The sequence below is a fragment of the Xyrauchen texanus genome, chromosome 18 (assembly GCF_025860055.1).
Source record: "Xyrauchen texanus isolate HMW12.3.18 chromosome 18, RBS_HiC_50CHRs, whole genome shotgun sequence".
Lineage (NCBI taxonomy): Eukaryota > Metazoa > Chordata > Actinopteri > Cypriniformes > Catostomidae > Xyrauchen > Xyrauchen texanus.
This window is the reverse complement of record NC_068293.1, coordinates 9,635,786-9,654,988: the sequence shown is the minus strand read 5'-3', so window position 1 is coordinate 9,654,988 and position 19,203 is coordinate 9,635,786. Positions and strand designations below refer to the sequence as shown.

The following is a 19,203-nucleotide window of genomic DNA, read 5'->3' as shown; positions in this document are numbered from 1 at the left end:
CACACCAGAGTCAGCTCCATGCCATGTCATAGCCGCGTCAGAGTCAGCTCCATGCCATGTCACAGCCACACCAGTGTCAGCTCCATGCCATGTCACAGCCACACCAGAGTCAGCTCCATGCCATGTCACAGCCGTGTCAGAGTCAGCTCCATGTCACAGCCATGCGCGAGTCAGCTCTGTTTTGTTCACATTTGTATTTCACATTTGGATTTAACTACACTTGGGTTCTTCAAATCATCTCGTCTTCATCTGCCTGTCATTGTTACTGCCAGCCATCGTTACAAAATGGGAGTAGATATGTTATTTGACAGGAGAGTGAGTTTTGATCACACAAAGCGATCATACAGCTTCAGAACACTTGGAATTTATAGCACGAGTCATATTGACTAATTTTACGCTGGTTTCATGGTGTTTCTTTTCGTTTTCACCATTCATTTTCATTATCTTCCAAAAAACATCATGTGTAGATTCTTCAAATGTTTCTTTTTGTGTTTAAAAGAAGTTTTCAAGCAAACTAACTCTTTAAGACTTGTGGCTAGCAGACCTATTTTCACCTATAGGTAAGGGATGCAGCAGCACTGATTAGAGCCTGCTCATCGAAATTGTATTCCTTGTACTAAAAAAGCAATCTGGAAAAACAGGCAAGATATTATTCAGTTTGTACTCAAATTCTGTAAGCATCATCTAGATGCTAAATATCCTGAAGCCAACAGTGGACCTGAAAACTTTGAGAAACATTGCTCTTGACTAGAGAGCCTAAAGTAAGAGTTACACACTAAGAACATTTGCATGGTCATGTGAGCTGGGTCATTCACACGAGCTACTGGCTCATTTGATAAACGTGGACATTGATTGGAATTGTGCTGTCCAAGGTCCTGAAGCCAGTGGGAACACTTTTTTGGGGGGTTAAGTATGTTACTTATTATTTATTTCTTCTATGTCAACATAAAAAATGGCTTGTAATATGTAGAGACTTAACTTCTGTAGACTGTACCACCCTGTAAAACAACTGGTGAAGCTTAGTCAGCAAGGAAGAATGCATGAGCATGCAAAGCAACTTTCATGTGGAAAACAAAGCTCACAGCTGCTCCATAAATACAACTTTGAAGCTATTTCCCTTTTACCACAGAACCCCATTAAAAGAGGCACCCTGAGTTAGTTAGCCTAATAACGTATCAATATCTGTATGTATTATATGCTTACAAAAGCACAATTTGGTCACAAAACATTGCATTCCATACCAAGCCCATCAACACGGCAGGTTCCTAAAATCAGATGGACACAGAAATGAGTCATGGTAATGTATACGCCCAATGAGCAGTAAATGGACCGACATTAATACGTGGCTGCATGGATAGACTTGGATAGACATGGATAAACTATTCAACTGTCTTGAAACAAAAACTTTAGACAATCTGTCAAGCTGCAACACTACATGGCTATTATTTTATTCTGTAGCTTGAAACCATAATTTTTACACATGTAAACAATAAAGGCCTAAAATAAAAATAAAAAATACTCTACTTCAGCGAAGCAGAGGTTACATGCTATATACTGTTGGGAACATAAAGCCAGTGTGAGCACACAGCAAAGTTGGCAAAGTGTCCTGACATTTTTATGGTACCCCAAGTGTGCCAAATTTTGAGAAAAGTAGTTGCTGGAGTATAACTTTGAGAGACATAACAAAGTTTGCTGTGCTAGCATTTGGAATGAGACTGTCTAGAAAAATAAAAAAATAAGAATCAATAGTAAGAGCTTGAGCCAAAACTGTAACTTGCCTTCATGAGTAGGCTAATCGTTGTAATGTATGCAAGTACATTGGCCCCAAAAAGTATTTAGACACTTTTGGACACACTTACAAATGGTAGTATTTCATTGCATTATTTACAAAGCATATTTTTTTTTTCAATTAACTGAAACCAACTAATATATATATATATATATATACATAAAAGTACTTTCTACATCTAATTTCACATCAATCTACACTCCGTCCTTCAGATGAGACGTTAAACCGAAGTCCTGACATGGGTCAATAAAAATTCCAGGGCAATTCTCGTAAAGAGTAGGGGTATAACCCAAGTGTCCTGGCCAAATTCCCCCCATTGGCCCTTCTCAATCATGGCCTCCTAAAAATTCCCATCCATTAATTGGCTCTATTACTCTACTCTCTCCTCTCCACCAATAGTTGGTGTGTGTGGTGAGCGTACTGGCACACTATGGCTGCCGTCCAGGTGGAAGCTGCACACTGGTGGTGGTTGAGGAGAGTTCCCGGTTCACTGTGTAAAGCACTTTGAGTGCAGTGTCAGAAAAACGCAATATAAATGACATTGACATAAGTATTCAGACCCTTTGCTATGACACTTGAAATTTAGCTCAGGTGCATCCCATTTCTCTGGATCATCTTTGAGAGGCTTCTACACATTGATTGGGGTCCACCTGTGGCAAATTCAATTTATTAGATATGATTTGCAAAGGCACACACCTGTCTATATAAGGTCTCACAGCTGAAAATGCATATTAGATCAAAAACCAATATATATAAACACACACACTGATTAATTAAAACCACCTGCTTAATATTGTGTAGGTACCCCTCGTGCTGCCAAAACAGCACCAACACACGTCTCAGAATAGCATTCTGAGATCTTATTGTTCTTACCACAATTGTACAGAGCAGTTATTTGAGTTACCTTAGACTTTGTCAGTTCTTGAATATCCCAGGAGATCAGCACCAACAAATCAAGTGTGGCATGTCCAAATCGTTGATCAAAATTTTTACCCATATCTGCATGATTTTATGCACTGCTGCCACATGATTGGCTGATTAGATAATCGCATGGATGATTGTTGGTGCGTGATGGGCTGGTTTGAGTATTTCGGAAACTGCTGATCTCCTGGGATTTTCACACACAACAGTCTCTAGAATTTACTCAGAATAGTAACAAAAAACATCCAATAAGTGGCAGTTCTGCGGACGGAAACGCCTTGTTGATGAGAGAGGTCAACAGAGAATGGCCAGACGTGAACTGACAAAGTCTACAGTAACTCCGATAACTGCTCTGTACAATTGTGGTGAGAAGAATATCATCTCAGAATTCTATTCTGAGATGCGGGTTGGTGCTATTTTGGTGGCACAAGGGGGACCTACACATTATTAGGCAGGTGGTTTTAATGTTGTGGCTTATCTGTGTGTGTGTATATATATATATATATATACACTCAGGAGCCACTGTATTTACACTGTTATAGGTACAGAACTGTCCATTATGATGTTTCACGGACAAATGTATCACTGTGCTGCCATAGTGTCCAATTCCATCACCCTTGTATTTTCATAAACCACAATGAGTGAAATGTTGAGTGCTGTGCACTAACACTGTGAGGTCCCCTTAGATCAATCTGTTAACGTCTGTTAGAATTGAGAAATACACAATGGAAAAGTTTCAGTTCCCATAGTCCTGTTCTCTCAGCAACAGGGTCCAAGCAAAATTATAGTCCATATATCTGCACTGAATTAGAAGAATTGCCACTAATGGTTGGATATTATTTTAACGATGACCATGAACATTGTCTCCCACAGCTAGCATCATTCACCCGTCTGCTTGACAATACCACAAAGAAAGAGCTAACATTTACCTTAGCTGTCACATCCAGAGAGGAGCCAGTTGACGCTGGGAACTGCCTGCACTAACTCTTTGTCTAAGCAATATGAAAATAGACTTGAATCATATGTAAACTATGAATGCCTGTGTGAATGCCTCAAAAGGTGAAACATTTGGAATTAAATCCATTGTGAAACTACATAACATTATAAGTAAAATCTGCATTCAAATTTTTGATTAGCATTATAGAAACACAAACTTCATTTGAGCACAAAGATGTACAAATGTTCATTTTCGTTGCATTGCCACTCTTAGACTTTAAAGTGGGATCAGATGTTCTTTTGGTCCATTTTAGTTGTGACCATGTCTCAGTCCACTGTATTACTAGAATGCTTTATTAATAAAAAAAAATGTATTCTTACTAACAGTATTATGTAATTACCTTAGTATTGTTACCTGTGACAGCCAAAAACTTTTGAAATTTCACAAATGTGAATACAAGTAAACAAGCCATGCTTTGGGTTCATAATGCATGTTATAAGCCAAACCTCAATGGTCACAGATGATCTCAATTCAGTGCGCTTTTAAAGAGGGAGCACTTACATCTAAGCCAAAGTTCTTGCAAACCGCTCTCAGAACCCTGAAACAATCCAATATCAGCATGAGTGGAGGGGGCCACTTAACATTATATAATTGAATGGAAATGCATGTTTTATTTAGAAAAGTATCTTTATTAGTAAGATTGTATAAATAAACATAATAAAAACAGAACTTTTGCTAACATATGAAAAAACAAAAAAGACTTTAGGAAACAATATATTCTGCTTTCATTTGCACACAGAATTGTCAGATCAATTATACTTAAATACAAAGTTTCTTTAGTGAGAAACTAATCCATTTAAAAGGAATATTCCGGGTTCAATACAAGTTAAGGTCAATCGACAGCATTTGTGGCATAATATTGATTACCATAAAAACACATTTTGACTTGCCCATTCTTAAAAAATAAAATAAAGCAAAAAATCTGGGTTTTAGTGAGGCACTTACAATGGAAGTGAATGGTGGAAGTACAATGGAAGTAAAAAAAATTTACGTTAACTCATATACGTATACTCACCGTTTCAAAATTATAGCCACAAGACAAAGGATATGCATGTAAAAATTATTTTAGTGATTTTGTAATGTCAACAAACCCTTAAATGACTGTAAAAATGATGATTTAAACAACTTTACAGCTCAATTAAAACATGAGTTTTTACAGAAGAATAAAAGTGCTTTCATAAAATTATAAGCTTCACATTTCTGCCTTTAAACCCTCCAAAAATGTGCCCCATTCACTTCTATTGTAAGTGCCTCACTGTAACCTCCCTTTCCCTTTTTTTTTTTTTAAAGGAGGGACAAGTTGAAATTTTGGTGGTAATCGATATTATGCCACAAATGCGGTCGATTGAGCTTCACTTATATTGAACCGGAATATTCCTTTAAGCTTTAAAACAGGAGCCCTGTGCTTGGAAAAATGAGCATCTATAACTGACCTAAAAGTCAATGCCCTTCATCCAAAATTTAAAGAATGGAGTAAAGGCAATTATACAATTATATACACTGTACAGAACTTTACACTAGACAGAACATTCAACAAATGTTATATCATCATAGAAAATAAATAAATACACTTAAACTAAAACTCTTAAATTAGAGCGTACCAAACTCAGTTAGGTTCCACGCATTGCTTAAAAAAATGTTGGTTCACGCACCAAATCAATGACAGTCCAGCTGTCTTAATTTTTGTTCCATGTTTCTATGATTTGTTCAAAACACCATTGAAAACTGGCATATTTGTGATGGGAAGCTGTAGATAAATGGTGAAATTTTTTTCAATCAGTACATAATCTTTATGAGAGCCATGAAGTGCCAATCCAGATTATTTAATCTTTTCAAATTTCCCTGCATTAAATAGATTCTGCATGATAAGTACTCCGAAGTCTCAATTCAATGGTCAATTGTAAACAAAAAGCCTAAATTTGGAGAGATCCAGTCAGAGGCTGTATTTACCAAAGTCAATACAGTTTTTTATTTCTTCTATTTATTTTTTTAAAGCTACTGGAGAATTTAAAATAAGTTAATTTGGATGGCTTCTTTTTGTCTTATGCTCTTTTTCACGTTCAGTGCAAATGTAAAACTAGGGATGCACCGATACCATTATTTAAGGCTGTACTTTTTGGTACACACTGATAAATTGACCATACTTTTAGCAGCACTGTCTTTTTCAGGTACAGTATAGTGAGACTGATAATTAGTGATGGACCAATATGTGTTCTTCAATGCCTATGCCAATAACTAGAGAGCGGAGTGCCAATATAATATATACAGTGGCCTAAAAAATATGTAGTAATACCAATTACTCTAATCAAATTGTTATAAGAAGTTAAGTTAGTTCTGAGAACATATCCAGCAAGATGCCAATTGTTTTGACATTTTGGTAAAACTTTACAATTTCCATTTGTTAACATTAGTTAATGCAATAAGAACTATCATGAACAAACTATGAGCAATTGCACTTTTATAAACTAACATTAACAAAGATGAAAAAATACTTTAAAATTACATTGGTCATTGCTAGTTCATGATACCTAAAGCATTTACTAATGTTAACAAATGGAACCGATTATAAAGTGCTACCAATATCTGATGCAATGACATTAATACAGCTGAAAGCATGGCTTAAACATCCAAATCTTTTTGGGGTCCACTGCACATATTCTACTGTAATATAGGCATATATCATTTCACTACAGCAATTGAGATGCCCATACATGCTAAAAGTAAGAAAAGTACACCGTATTTACTCAATTCAATATCTAACAAGTTGTGCAGCACAGTTGTAGTTTTTGGAACTGACAGAAGGGTTATCGGCCGTGCCAAAAATCTCAAAATGGGTAAATATAGGCCTAGCCAAAATATCTCACTACTGATGATTAAGGACAGTGTTTATGATGTTTTGAGTAAATAGAGTACTAAAGCATAAAAATGATCTAAACACATTCTTGATTCATGTACAATGAATTGGGCAGAGAAAATTAAGCGAGCAGAGACACAGAGCGGCGTCAGAAAGTCTGTGTACTATTTTTTTTAATTACTTGATTCACTATGTGACTGTCATTTGTTGGACAAATTGTGGAGCTAATATCCCTCCATATTGTTGGCATTTGTGTTCACCTGCTGTTATTCCTTTGCATGGCAACATTTATGCAACGGATGTGGTGCATGCACTTATGATATCTGATGTTTGTTTCAGAGCATTTTAAGAGTGACATACACCCAAAATGCACCCACTCTACTTAAAGAAAATAAAAACATTTTTTTTAAGTTGATGTCACCAGCCCACTTTTCGACCTCTCATCTCTAACCACCGGACTCCATTCTGTATTATGTAACCCCCTTTTCAAAATCCAATCAATCCCCAATGGACAGAACCAACAACTACATTGTTGTCATTGAATATCTTGTTTCACTTGGAAATGTGTCCAATTGTGGAAGTAAAATGGGTTGTGAAACGCATTGGACAGATACCAGTATCGGTATGAGTGCATCCCTACAAAAACCACTGAAGCATTTTGACTGAATGGAAACATCTAAAACCTATTAAATGCACTCAAGACCTTCAACGTCATGATTGATTAGTTCAGAGTTATTACGTCTAATGTATTCTTAAATGATGTACAATATAATCAATATTGAACAAAAATTCAAAAGTCAGTGATCAATAACAGAAATGCTCAGTGGTTCATGTTCACTTTGAAAAAGTTTGTAAGGTTGTTAAATGTACATAAACATGTTCAGTAGCAAAAGCAATCCAAGTCAATCACTAATCTTAAAAGTACCAAAATATGTCCCCTCAGCTTCTCGGTCCAGAAGCCATGAATTGGATACGTTGACAAAGAGACCATCAGCCTTATTTAACTGGATACCTCTGCCCTGCTCCACACAGTACATGTTGTAGCTTGTGGTATTCCAATGCAACACGCCACCGCTTTTTGAAAGCAGAATCGGTCTGATTGTAGACTGGGTGTGCTTCTCGTGGTAAATGTATTGTACCAACTGCACATTGCTGACATCCTTTTTGTCAGAGTCATGTACTTTAGAATATCGAAAGCAGGTCTTGGCATATACATAATAATAGCCAGGCTTATCCACTAGAATTCGGCCATCACGGTATGTAATCTTCATTAGCGTCCCTTGATTTACTTCCCAGTGGATGGTTCTAGGACTTGGATCTTCTGCAAAAGCACCAGTCGCATGGTCAGAATTCACTGGTATAATATAAATAAATATCTTATCTTAAAGTGTCATCTGTTGAGCACAATTTATCTGTCACAATTTACTTTATTTTACAATTTGAAAAAAAGATGCAATTAAAAGGTGAATGGTGACTGATGCTAACATTCTGCCTGACATCTCACTTTTGTGCTCCACATAAACAACATGAGTGTGATTAAATGATTTGGGTGAGCTCTCTTTTTGATTACCAATTCGATTTTTTTTTAACCCATTACACCCAAGCATCTTTCAAAATGAAGATATCTGGTCGAAAAATCATAATTTATTAAATTAAGAAAAATGATCAACAATTTATTAATCCAAAATATTTTTAGGAAATTATACATCTTATAAATAGAAATATAAAATATATATATTTCTAAGACTATTCCATTATATCCAATTTTTAGAGTAGACTCTGTTTGCACTTGATCTACAATAAAAAAATAAAATTAAAAAAACATGCTTACTGCTTGAAATGTCATTGGTAGTCTTGATAGGAAGATGAGCCGACGGCATGTGCGTTTCCTTTTTTCGGTATCTATCCTTCTTCTCCTTCATACTTCTGAGAGGATCTGCTATTAATGTTTCACTGTGCATTTCCTTACAAAACACAAACAAAACACGTACAAGTTCAATCAATTTCTGTCAATGGATATTGATTACATCATTCACAATGCACAGCACTCAATAGTCATGCAGGCTCCAATACGCAACCAAACATATGTGCAAACTAAGCACTGACTGGATCTAACAACATATTGACACAGTCATGATAAGAAATTACGGAGTTCAAAAATGAATCCCAGAATGGTGCAAGCTGATACTTTGAACTTGTTATCTGTTAGCCAGTCAGCTTGCTCACATGTGATATGTCAAGCCAGTCGACTCACAAGATGTAAGCTGGTTCTTTGACGTGTAATCGGGTAGACAATCAACTTGCGTACACTATGCCTAACATTTAAATTTGCGCAATTAGCAAGTAGCCTGTTTACTGCTGCACACTGCAAGCACACACTGGTTTTTTTCATTAAACCCACCTCCACCCCAGCTCCAATTGTCTAGATCTGCAACATGGGGATTATATTTGTCTAATTATGCAGCAGCATGTCATACAAGCTTGATGCAGCATGTCCTGTGTTTTTCTAAATGTACAGCAGAAGCAGCATGTCCACATGCCAAATCCGCATGTAGCAAGTCTCCATACTTGCTCTGCAGCAAATATCTAGTCTGCTAAAACCATAATCCTATCAATATGGCATACCCACATTAGCATGTTAAATCATTCAGAGAGCTGTCATGACTGATCTGCTGTTTTAGCATTATGTGCAATGTGACAAATTTCCAGGCACAAGCAATTTGCCGATCCACATTGAATGTGAAACTGCTGCATTGCGTGACACAATCACAGCCAATTGGACAGTATTTAATGTTTAAATGTACAATTATGAGGAGTGAAATTAGAACCAAATTACATCTCAGAGTGGGTGAACCAACACAGTGCAATACCACAGAAATAGAAACCTAGCGTAAATGTAGCTCATCATTTGACATGGCTTGTTAGTACAAAACCTCATTTACACATAGAGGAGATAGCTTTTGTGTTGTGCCTAGTGGGGTGGGCGATATACCGTTAGACATGATAAACCGGTAGAAATTTGCCAACCGGTTTACTTTTTGGATTATCGTCTCTATAGCGGTAATGCAAAATTGTCACACAAAAAATGTGTACAGCACATAAGCACATAAAGTTTGTCAGATAAATGGAGGAAGGCGGTGCGATTGCTCATTCCTCAAAGTCAGTTGAATGAGAAGATAAGAGGGTATAAAGGAAAACGTGTGTCCATTAGGGTTGTACCAACATCACGATGTAGAGCCACCATCGTGATGCCACGCCACGCCCCCTTTTGCGAGTCTTGCTAGTGTGACTCACTAATCCTAGTCTCTTCTACAGTTAACCTAAAAACTTTGCAGGGATTGCTCTGTAAATTAAATTGAGAATATAACTAATGCATATATGCTATTTTAAATACTGTAGTATATGCCAGAGACGTGACGTGTTAGTCTGTGAAAATACCGTGTCAGGCAGGCTACACAAATATTGATCTTGACATTGTTAGCTTCTTGTCTTTTTTTTTTTTTACATGTCTTACACTGTACATTTAGATTAAAATATTTTATGTTGTAGGCTACAAGAAAATAGCCTTTATTAATTAATTATTAGTAGTTGTAGTGTCTCAGAAAATCTTGCTCATTGTCACATAGCTCTTGTATACACTGAAGCGGCAGTTTAAGATCAACCCAGACCAGCGAAAGTCAAATAACTTTTGTCTGGTTAATACTTTTAAAGAACAATTTCCTTGGCCATAAATCCATAATGTCAAATCAAATGAAAGAAACAAGGTGAATATGAATAACACACATTTATTAAAACATAGAAGAACAACAAATAAAGAACTAGAAAACGGGAACAACACTCAGACCGAAACTTCGGCATTAACATTTCACTTATAATTAGCAGCACAATTAACTTCAGAACAGGCTACAAAATAAATTATGTTATTGAAATATTGTAAAGTGGTCATATGAACTACACAAATGAACGTTTAAAAAATAATATGCAAAATCGAATAGCTCCATAACGGATGGCGAAAAATGCGTAAAGAAGTCTAATATCTTTCACCATAGACCATGTTTAAATTTCGATGTTTCTGGCCAGAAATACCAACATATTCACTTTATCTGGTTTTAATAAGCTGCGGATTGGAGTAACTACACTACCCGCTGTGCTGAAGACCCGCTCTGATGGAGTACTGGTAGCACATATGCACAGATATTTCCGTGCTAATCTTGCCATGAACGGAAACCTTTTGTCGTTCGTTTTCCACCAAGTCAGCGGGTCCTCTTCCCCATCAATGGCCATTTCCTGCAGGTACATGGTCATTTCTGCCTCGACCTTTTGCTCATCAGTGAGCGTGGCTGTGGCTGCTCTCTTCGCAAGAAGGCTGCCCAAAGACGACTTTTTTTTTCTTAGGCGCAATATATTAAAGGGGTCATGACATGAGAAACCAAATTTGCCTTGATCTTTTGGTATATAAGAGGTCTTTGTATCATTAAAACGTCCTGCAAGTTTAATATTTTAAGACGTCCTCCCCATTCTAAACGAATCATTTATTTAATCAAGCTCAAAATACAGCTCGTTCTGGATTCATGGTTAGAAGTGACGTGACGGTTAGAAGTGACGTAACAGCGTTTGCATATGACCGCCTCCAGCACAAGATAACTACGCTTTAAGCGCAAGACAACTACGCTCATTTCAGTATCGCCGTGCGCCTCACAAGTGTTCAGTCGATGGACAGCGAGCTCTGACAGAGACTACTTGTGCACAGGAAAATTACGATGCCACACAGATGTGCTGTTCCTGGCTGTGGTCAAACAAAACCTCTGAATAAGCTGCCGAAAGATCCAGACGTCAGGGAAAAATGGATGCAGTTTATTTTTTGCGGACGTCCCAGTCACGGCAGTGTTAACTTAAGCGTTTGTTCTGTACATTTTAAGGATGACTGTTTTGAGAACAAATCTCAATATGATGCTGGCTTTGCCAGAAAACTGTTGCTCAAAGATAAGTCCGTGCCGACTATTCTGGGAACAACGACGACGCAAACTGTAAGTAATCTATTTTAAACTTTAAACTACTTTTTAAAGCGCAATTTCATTCATTATGAATAATCACAGTGTTTTTACTTAGTTTACTTGCATATTGTTCTGGCTGGGAGCGTCAATAATTGATACATAGGCACTGACGTTAGCCAATCATAACAGTGGGCGTTAACACTGAAGTCTTAAATGGAAAACGCCCCCAAAACAGACTGTTTGAATCAGAGGATGAGAAACAGGGTGGGAAAAGGTCATAAATCACTAGATTTTAAAAGTTTTTCTTAAAAAAAATATATATATTAATACTATAATTGCACCTAAGGGAACATAATAATACAATAAAAAAACCCATGTCATGACCCCTTTAAAAAGCCCGGATGAGTAGGCTACTAATTAGTTGGGCTAGTAAAATAACGAAATTATAGTTTTTCAGTAGAAAACAAAATATCTATGTAAAGAGATATATTAAAATAAAAAGTGCTTAAAAGTGCACAACTCTTCTTAAGTGGAAGAAATATTTTTCCCCTTACGTGCAACCTATTGGAAAGCGCGGATGAGTCAGTTGGGATAGTAAAATAACGAAATTATAGTTTTTAAGTGGAAAATAGTATTTATGTAAAGAGATATATTAAAATAAAAAGTGCACAACTCTTCTTAAGTGAAAGCTAAAAAAAAATGCTTCACGTGTCGTGCAACCTACTGATAAAGTGCCGACGAGTCATTAGTTGGGTTAGTAAAATAACGTAATTATAATTTGTCATATAATTTTTGAAATTTATAATCTCATAATTTTTGGGGCATGAAATTTCGCTTGAGTCACCGTCAAAGCAAATTTAAAGACATTTATCCCACACTCCAAACGTGCCTCCCATCCAAACATGCGCAGCTGTGTTTTGCGCGAGTGTTGTGCACGCAGTCTAAAACAGGCAAGTCATATCAACATCATAGCCCAACAAGCATGAAAATACATTGCACACACAGATTTTCCCAGTTGTTTTAAGGTAATAAATTTAACCTCAATATGAAAATAGTTTTAAATAGTTTTTAGAGTGTGACTGAAACGAATACTTACATTTGGACAGATGTATCTAAACAATTTCCACATATCCGTTAGGGTCAAATTTCTTCTCATTATAGGGCGTAAAAAGTTCACACAAGTAACACAATTCGTGCTTTTGGTTAATGTTACTTAGATCTAGGTCTCATGATATTGTCAATATGTGCCTTGGTTGTTAATAACCTCCAAAGTTACAGAAAGTTGCCTTAAGCCAACAGTTCTTGTAGGAGGACACTGTGCCAAAGTCATGTACAGGAAATATGATGGCATCTCATTTTTATGCAGAATTGCGAAAAGAAAAAAATTATGAGGAGGTTAGGTATATGTAAACAAGGAAATACAAATAATTTTCCCATGAACAGTTAACACTACTTGCTTTGTGTGTGATTCTTTGCAGTTTTATCTGCTTAGTTATGAGTGCATTTTATCTACTCATCATCTATTTATAAACAAATAAACTGTTCAATCTCTGCTGATGTATCCAAATTGTAAGAAGTTTTATCTGATTTGTAGTCGAATATATCATCTTATGTTTTATACCACAAAGACATTTATGTAAGTGGTGGTGATTTAGGGCCACAAGCAAAACTATGCTTGTGAAATATAAAACAAAATATCTTATTATAGGCTATAATATATCAAGCCACATGTATTAGATGACTGCCATTAAAAAGCACTTTCTATGGGGCTTTGAGTAAAAAAAGATAATACTTAGGTTCTGAATGTTGTTCACATACACTGACCTTAAAAAGGGATAGTTCACCCAAAAATGTAAACATTTACTCACCCTCATGCCAAATGATGTCTTCTGCTGAACCCGTATGAAGATTTTTAGAAGAATATCTCAGCCCTGTTGGTCCATTCAATGCATGTGAATGGTGGCCAGATCTCTGAATGTCCAAAAAGCACATAAAGGCAGCATAAATGAAACCGACAAGATTCCAGTGGTTAAATTAATGTCTTCAAAAGCAATATGATAGGTGTTGGTGAGAAACAGACCAATATAAGTCCTATTTTACTATGAATGTCGACCTTTGACCAGCCTCGACCATTAGGTGGCGATATGCATGAAGAATGTGAATTGTTAAATTGGAAGTGAAAGATTTACAGTTTAAAAAAATAAAAATAAAAAAAAGACAAATATTGATTTGTTTCTAACCCACACTCATCATTTCACTTCTGAAGACATGGATTAAACCACTGGAATCTTATAGATTTTGCCCTTATTTGGATTTTGGAGCTTCAAAATTTTGGCACCCATTCACTTGCATTGTATGGACTTACAGAGGGGAAATCTTCTTCTAAAAATCTTAATTTATGTTAAGCAGAAGAAAGAACATAATACACACCTGGGATGGCATCAGGGTGAGTAAATGTGACAATTTTCATTTTTGGTTAAACTATCCCTTTGAGAGTTTTGGTAGACCACAAACAAAGTAAAGGCCAGTATATACACAAGCTATAAAACTGGACAGCATTTGAGCAATAAAAACAATAGAAGGGTCATGACAAATCTTTAAAAACTCGCTTTTCTCATGTTTACATTTCCAACAGTACACTTATCATGACCTGGCAAAGCAAGCTGTCATAGAAACGCTTCATAAAGCCCAGATCATGACTAGGACATTTTAAAAGTAAGCACTATAGCCATATTGTAACAACTGGGCCCCCACTCCCCAAATGGGCAGAATGGCTAATGTAAATACTCTTTTTAAAGACCCCATAAAATGGCTTGACGAGTGCAATTCATTAAAGTTTTCTTTTCTGTGTTGACACATTTCATATTGAACCAGGAATTTGATCCTGATTTTGCTTCTTTTGGAACCATTTTCATTGGCTGGGCAAAATAATAGTGATTGACAGTACAGCTGAGATTGGCACAATTTCTAATCACATATTCTGATTATAACTGAAACAAATCTTTATCCAAACTGCAGCGAAACGTATTTCTCAAACCCTATAATTTCATTGAATTATGAGGACAATACATTATGCACAGACCTTCTTTATTTCTTAAGAAGAACCAATGACCTGCATCCACATGGACCATATATAGACGTCCAGCAGGTCACTTGAAATTTTATAGCCAGTGGCCATGATACACTGCTTAAATATCCAAACTGGATTCCTGACAAAGAACAGTTTAAGGTCTTTGACTTGACCTTTTAACAAGCTAAACTAAACCACCATGGTTAAGGAAAGGTTTACAACAGCCACGGTATTCTGTGGTGTCTTTAAACAAAATATGTGAAAATTGGAATGAAGAGCCTATATTTAACAATTGAACTTTGGTATCATAAAAAAAACAAGCAGATTCTGTTTGTCCAATAAACACAATTTTTTCCAATCATTCTCAAGCCACTGGAAATATACAAGCAATTTCCTGGTTTGTGCTAATAGCAGGCAATGTCACGCTACGAAGCGCTTGGAATGTCGTCTGACATACAAATTAGCCTGAAGGTTGATCACATAAAGGTAGACTACTGCACTGAAAAACATTTTCACTTTTCCCTCCTTCACAAGTTTTATTGTGTCACTGAAAAGCAACAGTTTTACTGTCAGATAAGTCAAATGATAAGATCTAAGCATTACCTTTTGCCTCTTTCAAAAGCTTCAAACTCAAATTGCAGCATGTAAATTAAAGGTGCACTTTTATTTTTTATTTAGGATGTGCTAAACTTATATGGAAAATAGCAATAGTTATATAGGTATAGAGGTTACCGATGGCACGAGGAAAGTGCTACCTGATTTGACTAATCAATAATAATCATCAGGAAAGCCCTCCCTGAATGGTCAGAGAAATTATAACCCAATCCTAACCCTACCCCTAAACCTAACCAGCTAGGTAGTGCTTTTTTCTTATAAACATTTTCCCCAGCATCCTACATTTCACTAATCCACACACTGCTGTCACAAACAATTAAGCAATGAGTGCGTCTCCATACACGTTCTTATGCTTATGATTATGCTTAATAAGCCAACAAAGTATGTGGTCATGTAAATGCATTAAACAACATTCCTTTACCGGTCTGATGTCATAAACGCTGTAAGAATAAACTGATCGACATGGGTAGATTTTTGCCCTTTACGCCAATTTCACGTTGGATTGTAACACCTCAAACGCCATTCTTACCGGCTTATCCAATGTGCATAAGTGTTGTGCGCATGCCTCTTCACGGTTTGACGTTAAAAGCAGAGAATAAAGTGATTATTTCAGATGTCATGTAAAAGTGGATTTCTAGATTTTATTTTTTTAATATGCTGCTTTTTTTGGAGTAATCTGAGTATTGGTGTGCATCACAATGTTTTGACTACACCACAGTGTTTACACTTTGGGATTTTCAACTTTAACTCTGAATAAATTGCACACTTCAGAACATATATACAACTGATGTTCTGTGTTCAACCCCAAGTGCACAAATTTCATAAAAACAGGCCCATCTTTTGAAGTTGATCATCTTACCTCACTGGGACTCTGCTGGGCTGAGGCAATGTCAACCTATAAAAAACAAGAAACACAGTCAAGTTACACAATCAAGTTACACAGCTGCATCCATCTGGCTTTTAAATTGCTATTCACTAACAAGTACAACTGTATGCTTTTTTCTTTTTTTACAAACTAAAAAGGAAATCATCCTTATTTATAATAAGTAATTTAACTGTGCTTTACACAATGACAAGATAAGGAATTAAATATGCACTTTAAAAGCCATTTGGAGATGCACTAAGATGTTCAACAAGAACAGGGCAACTTATGCAACATATCAGAAGGTGGAACATCCTGCTTATTCTCTTTAGTGATGTTTCAACCAATTCACTCCTTCAATGAGGGTGGTGCAACAGGATACTATCATTTCATAAGGTTCACACGAGCTGCATATTGTACACTTCAGCTATAAACCAATAAAAAGCCGGCCCACACAGAATCTTTGGAAAACATGTCATTCATACTGTAAAATTGACTCCTTGCACTTTGGTTAATTACAAAATGTGGATAATTTGACAATACTCAGCAACCAATAAGAGCTTGGTACTCGCAGCTCATTTTACCATGTTTAAAACCATTCCAAAGAATTCCACAGATTTTTCCATTAATTAATGCAGAAAATTCCAAAAAAGTTACGAACACATTTTTCCTGCTATTATTCCATCAATCTGATTTCTGGAAACTGAATAAACTATTCAGTCTTCAATTGTAATCGCCATAAAAAAATGCATCTAAATCTAAGACAGGTGCATAGTTATGATGCAATCGGATACACTGCAGGAAAAAATATTCTTCCTGTGAAAAAAAGAAATGTGAAAGTCGTCTCGTAAGTAACAATGGATGGAATCTGTTGAAGTGTGTTATATCGATGTCTTACAAGTGAATTCCATTTCCTTACATAGGCTAAAGGGAATGAAGAAGCTTTTAACAAAAGTCAAGCGTTTTATTATCATATATGGTTTTGGTTAAGTCCAGGATTTTCTTTCTGCATCCATTTCTGAAGGCAACACAAAGTCTTGCGCCAAACACAACAGACATTTATCTTTTTCACTCTCTTGCATCTGTTTCTTTGGCTCTCCACCAGCACACAAGAAGCCTCTAACATACTATACACCGCTGTGTTTGGGCCAAAGCCTCACAAAACAAGATGTCATAATATCCTGCACAGCATAGGAGATTACGGGACTACGAGAGAGAGAGAGAGATCTGGGCATGACAACATGCGAGGGCCTTTCTCAGCATCCCATTCTCCCAGCTCTGCCAAACATTTAAGTATGAGACCACCAGATAAGCTAATGAAGTCAGGTGAACAGCAAACAATCTTGCCAAAGAAAAAGCCCTTCCTTTTTGTAGCAACTACACTACCTGTAAAAAGTTTAGACTCACATTTGACTGAATTTGTTTCTCACGATTAACATTTTGATGCAAAGGCTTGTACAGTAAATGCAATTATATACAAATTCAATTGTGCCTACATGCAATCTATATTCTTACCTTTAGATTAATTTATTTCAAATGAATACGTTAGACTGCACAGTGATGGAAAAGCAGCCAAGTGTCTGGCAAACATGTGAACTCTTTCAACACTCTTTAAAAAGCATCCCAGGTGAAGCTGGTTTAGATCATTCTTAGTGTGCACTGTGCAGAGCTAAATGGAAAAGTGGAACTTCACCCAAAACATTCATTAAGATCAGCATTGCCAATAACCAACATATCTAAGATCAGCAGCCATATGAAGAGCTAGAATGACACTACATATGTATTCCCAGGGACAACACCTAGAGCACAATCTTAAAAACAAAAAGTTAATATTTAGCTAATCAAAGAAAAGTAACAAGTGTCTACCCTGCGACATTAAGAGAGAAACGCGGAGGCGTTGAAAAGATCTACTCAAGAGACAACACTCGTTTCGTTTAGCGTGCAAGAGGACAGGGGTTCAAACTAACGCAGAAATACAGATTTTTTTAACAAGTCCAGGAAATTTTCAACTGATCAGCCAGTGATCACCTTGCATTTTAAGTCTATGGAAAAGATCGACTTCATAGCAATTTATATTCATCCATGGTTAAAATATCCCACAGAGCAAATGTAGACACCGGAGGAAGTTCCCACAACGTTTAAGACAACCACTTTCTACCTGCAGCAACCATGCATTACTGAAGACATTCAAAATGCACTCGATTGTGCGAGCGCGCGCTCAACATCTGAGATTTTGAAAAGCGTTTGAACAGCAGCAGCGCGTCTCAGAAACTTTGAACAGTGTCGCAAACGCTTGACATTCACAACACGCAATCAAAGAGTAATAAAACGGAGCAAAACTTCCGATTTCTGCACTTAAGTTACGAAAATGACATGAAACGAGTTGTACTGAAAGATCAGATCTATATCACACATTATGGAGTAAAAGGCGATTGTTACCCCCTTTGCTTCCATGCAGTGCAACTTTGTTTCCCCGAGTTTCTTACCTCTCGGAGATAACCGGTTAAGTGCAACAAAATAGCTACACTCGACACGACCTGCAGCAGTCCCATGACAGCGAGCGTGGCGTATATGAGCGCTCTGTGAGTGGAGCCCGTGTGCGAAACGCGCGCCGGAGCCTCTTCCATATCGATATGATTCCGCAGGTACGCGCGATAATCATTAGCTGCCATGAGCGCTCGATCGCTGCACAGGTCTGTTCTCAGTGGGAGGACTTCAGAAATGATCAAGGATTCATATAAACATGTGGGTGGGCAATACAGTTGGCTTTTGGAGACAGCCAATCAGACAATAGACAGAGATGATCTATCTTTTTTTCGAGCTTCATTTTCTTTCTTTCCTTTTTTCAATCAGTTCAGTACTGAACATGTTGCTGCTATAGGTTGTTTTATTGCTGTCTAAAGATATTACAACATGATGACTACAATAACTTTTAAACGCCTGTCCTTTACTTCGTGCTCATAAATGTTTTGATTAGATCAAGTTTTTTTATATCTTTTTTCTAGGCCTACTCAATTTAAAACACTCAAAATGTTATGTGTTTGATATTAAAGGGATATCCTACGGTGGCCCAGTAGTGCACAACACAACGAAATTCAAAA

The 19,203-nt window shown here is 36.8% G+C and overlaps 1 protein-coding gene across 1 annotated transcript; it reads right to left on the bottom strand.

Moving 5' to 3' along the window:
- Window positions 1-4,347: 4,347 nt before the first annotated feature.
- On the bottom strand, window positions 4,348-18,794 carry LOC127658966 (tumor necrosis factor ligand superfamily member 11-like). The gene is made up of 4 exons (XM_052148554.1): window positions 18,589-18,794; window positions 16,100-16,135; window positions 8,393-8,525; window positions 4,348-7,882 (listed from the first exon to the last, which is right to left on the bottom strand). The coding sequence occupies exons 1-4, from the start codon at window positions 18,772-18,774 to the stop codon at window positions 7,464-7,466; spliced, it is 774 nt and encodes a 257-aa protein (XP_052004514.1). The 5' UTR covers window positions 18,775-18,794; the 3' UTR covers window positions 4,348-7,463.
- Between the last annotated feature and the right edge of the window lie 409 nt (window positions 18,795-19,203).